At 37.5% G+C, this 1,179-nt stretch overlaps 1 protein-coding gene across 1 annotated transcript; it reads left to right on the forward strand.

Annotated features, from left to right (window-relative positions):
• Positions 1-876: 876 nt before the first annotated feature.
• On the forward strand, positions 877-1,179 carry HELRODRAFT_169991 (hypothetical protein; the record flags this gene model as incomplete). Its single annotated transcript, XM_009015828.1, has 1 exon — positions 877-1,179. The coding sequence occupies one exon, from the start codon at positions 877-879 to the stop codon at positions 1,177-1,179; it is 303 nt and encodes a 100-aa protein (XP_009014076.1).

Consider the following 1,179-nt stretch of genomic DNA (forward strand, 5'->3'; position numbering starts at 1 on the left):
TGTGGTGTCGTTTGCAGGTTTCATATTGATGTAGTTGCATTGGTGTTGTTGCGTCGGGAAAGTGCTGTCATGTAACTGTTATAGTGTGAGGAACGTTTAAGTTGTTGTTGTTGTTGCTGTTGTTGTTGTTGTTTTTTTATTGTTGTTGATTCATAAAGAACGATTTAAATTGTGCTTAAATCTTGTGTATGTTTGGTTGCTGACGTGAAACTGTCATTGTTTCATTGTTCGGTTATTGTACTGTTTAGAATATTATTTACTTGATGTTTGTATGTTAATGTTACTGAGTGTCATTTAGTTAATGTAATTTTGATGTTAGTAATTTTCGAAATGTTGTTAATGTTGATTGTCACTGTGAAAGACAACGTAGAACTCACATATTTTGGTTAAGTTCAAAATAAATTTTTAAAGTTATGCCGAAAATGAAATTGTGCTCGTGCAGCAACAAATATCTGAAAGTTGGGATAAATATTGAAACATTAGGATGAATTGTGACAGTGATGTTGAAACTGAAACGAATGAAAAATAAGTTATGATCCAAGAAGACATGATGATAAATCGTCTTCCTGCTCCTACATGCATTCTAATGCATCCCTCCCAACTGCGCACCACAGCGCATACCACCACATTAATCATACATGCAAATAACTGGAAATAAATGAATGAAACACACAGCAACACAACATCACAATCACACAACAACGCAACCACACAACAACAAAGCAACAACACCAATCAGACCACGTGTGTTAATGAATGAACAGTGTATGTTTGTTTACCACACACCAACACATTGATGTTATACTATGAATGTCTTTGCCATACGATCTGCATATTATTTCAAACGTTTGTAGTCCTGAATGTTAACAAGCACTGATGTTCACTGACTTCAAATACTCGCTGTGCAGAGGTTTGAGATCTCACTGCAACAACATCTCCAACTCAAACAACATCCCACTGCAACAACATCCCACTGCAACACCATCCAACTGCAACAACATCCCACTGCAACAACATCCCACTGCAGCAGCATCCCACTGCAACAACATCCCACTGCAACGATATCCAACTGCAACAACATCCCACTGCAACAACATCCCACTGCAACAACATTGCAACAATCCAATGACACAACACTTCAGCAAACAAACACGCAAGCAGTTGACTCTGAAATATTGA

This window comes from Helobdella robusta (assembly GCF_000326865.2).
Source record: "Helobdella robusta unplaced genomic scaffold HELROscaffold_17, whole genome shotgun sequence".
NCBI lineage: Eukaryota > Metazoa > Annelida > Clitellata > Rhynchobdellida > Glossiphoniidae > Helobdella > Helobdella robusta.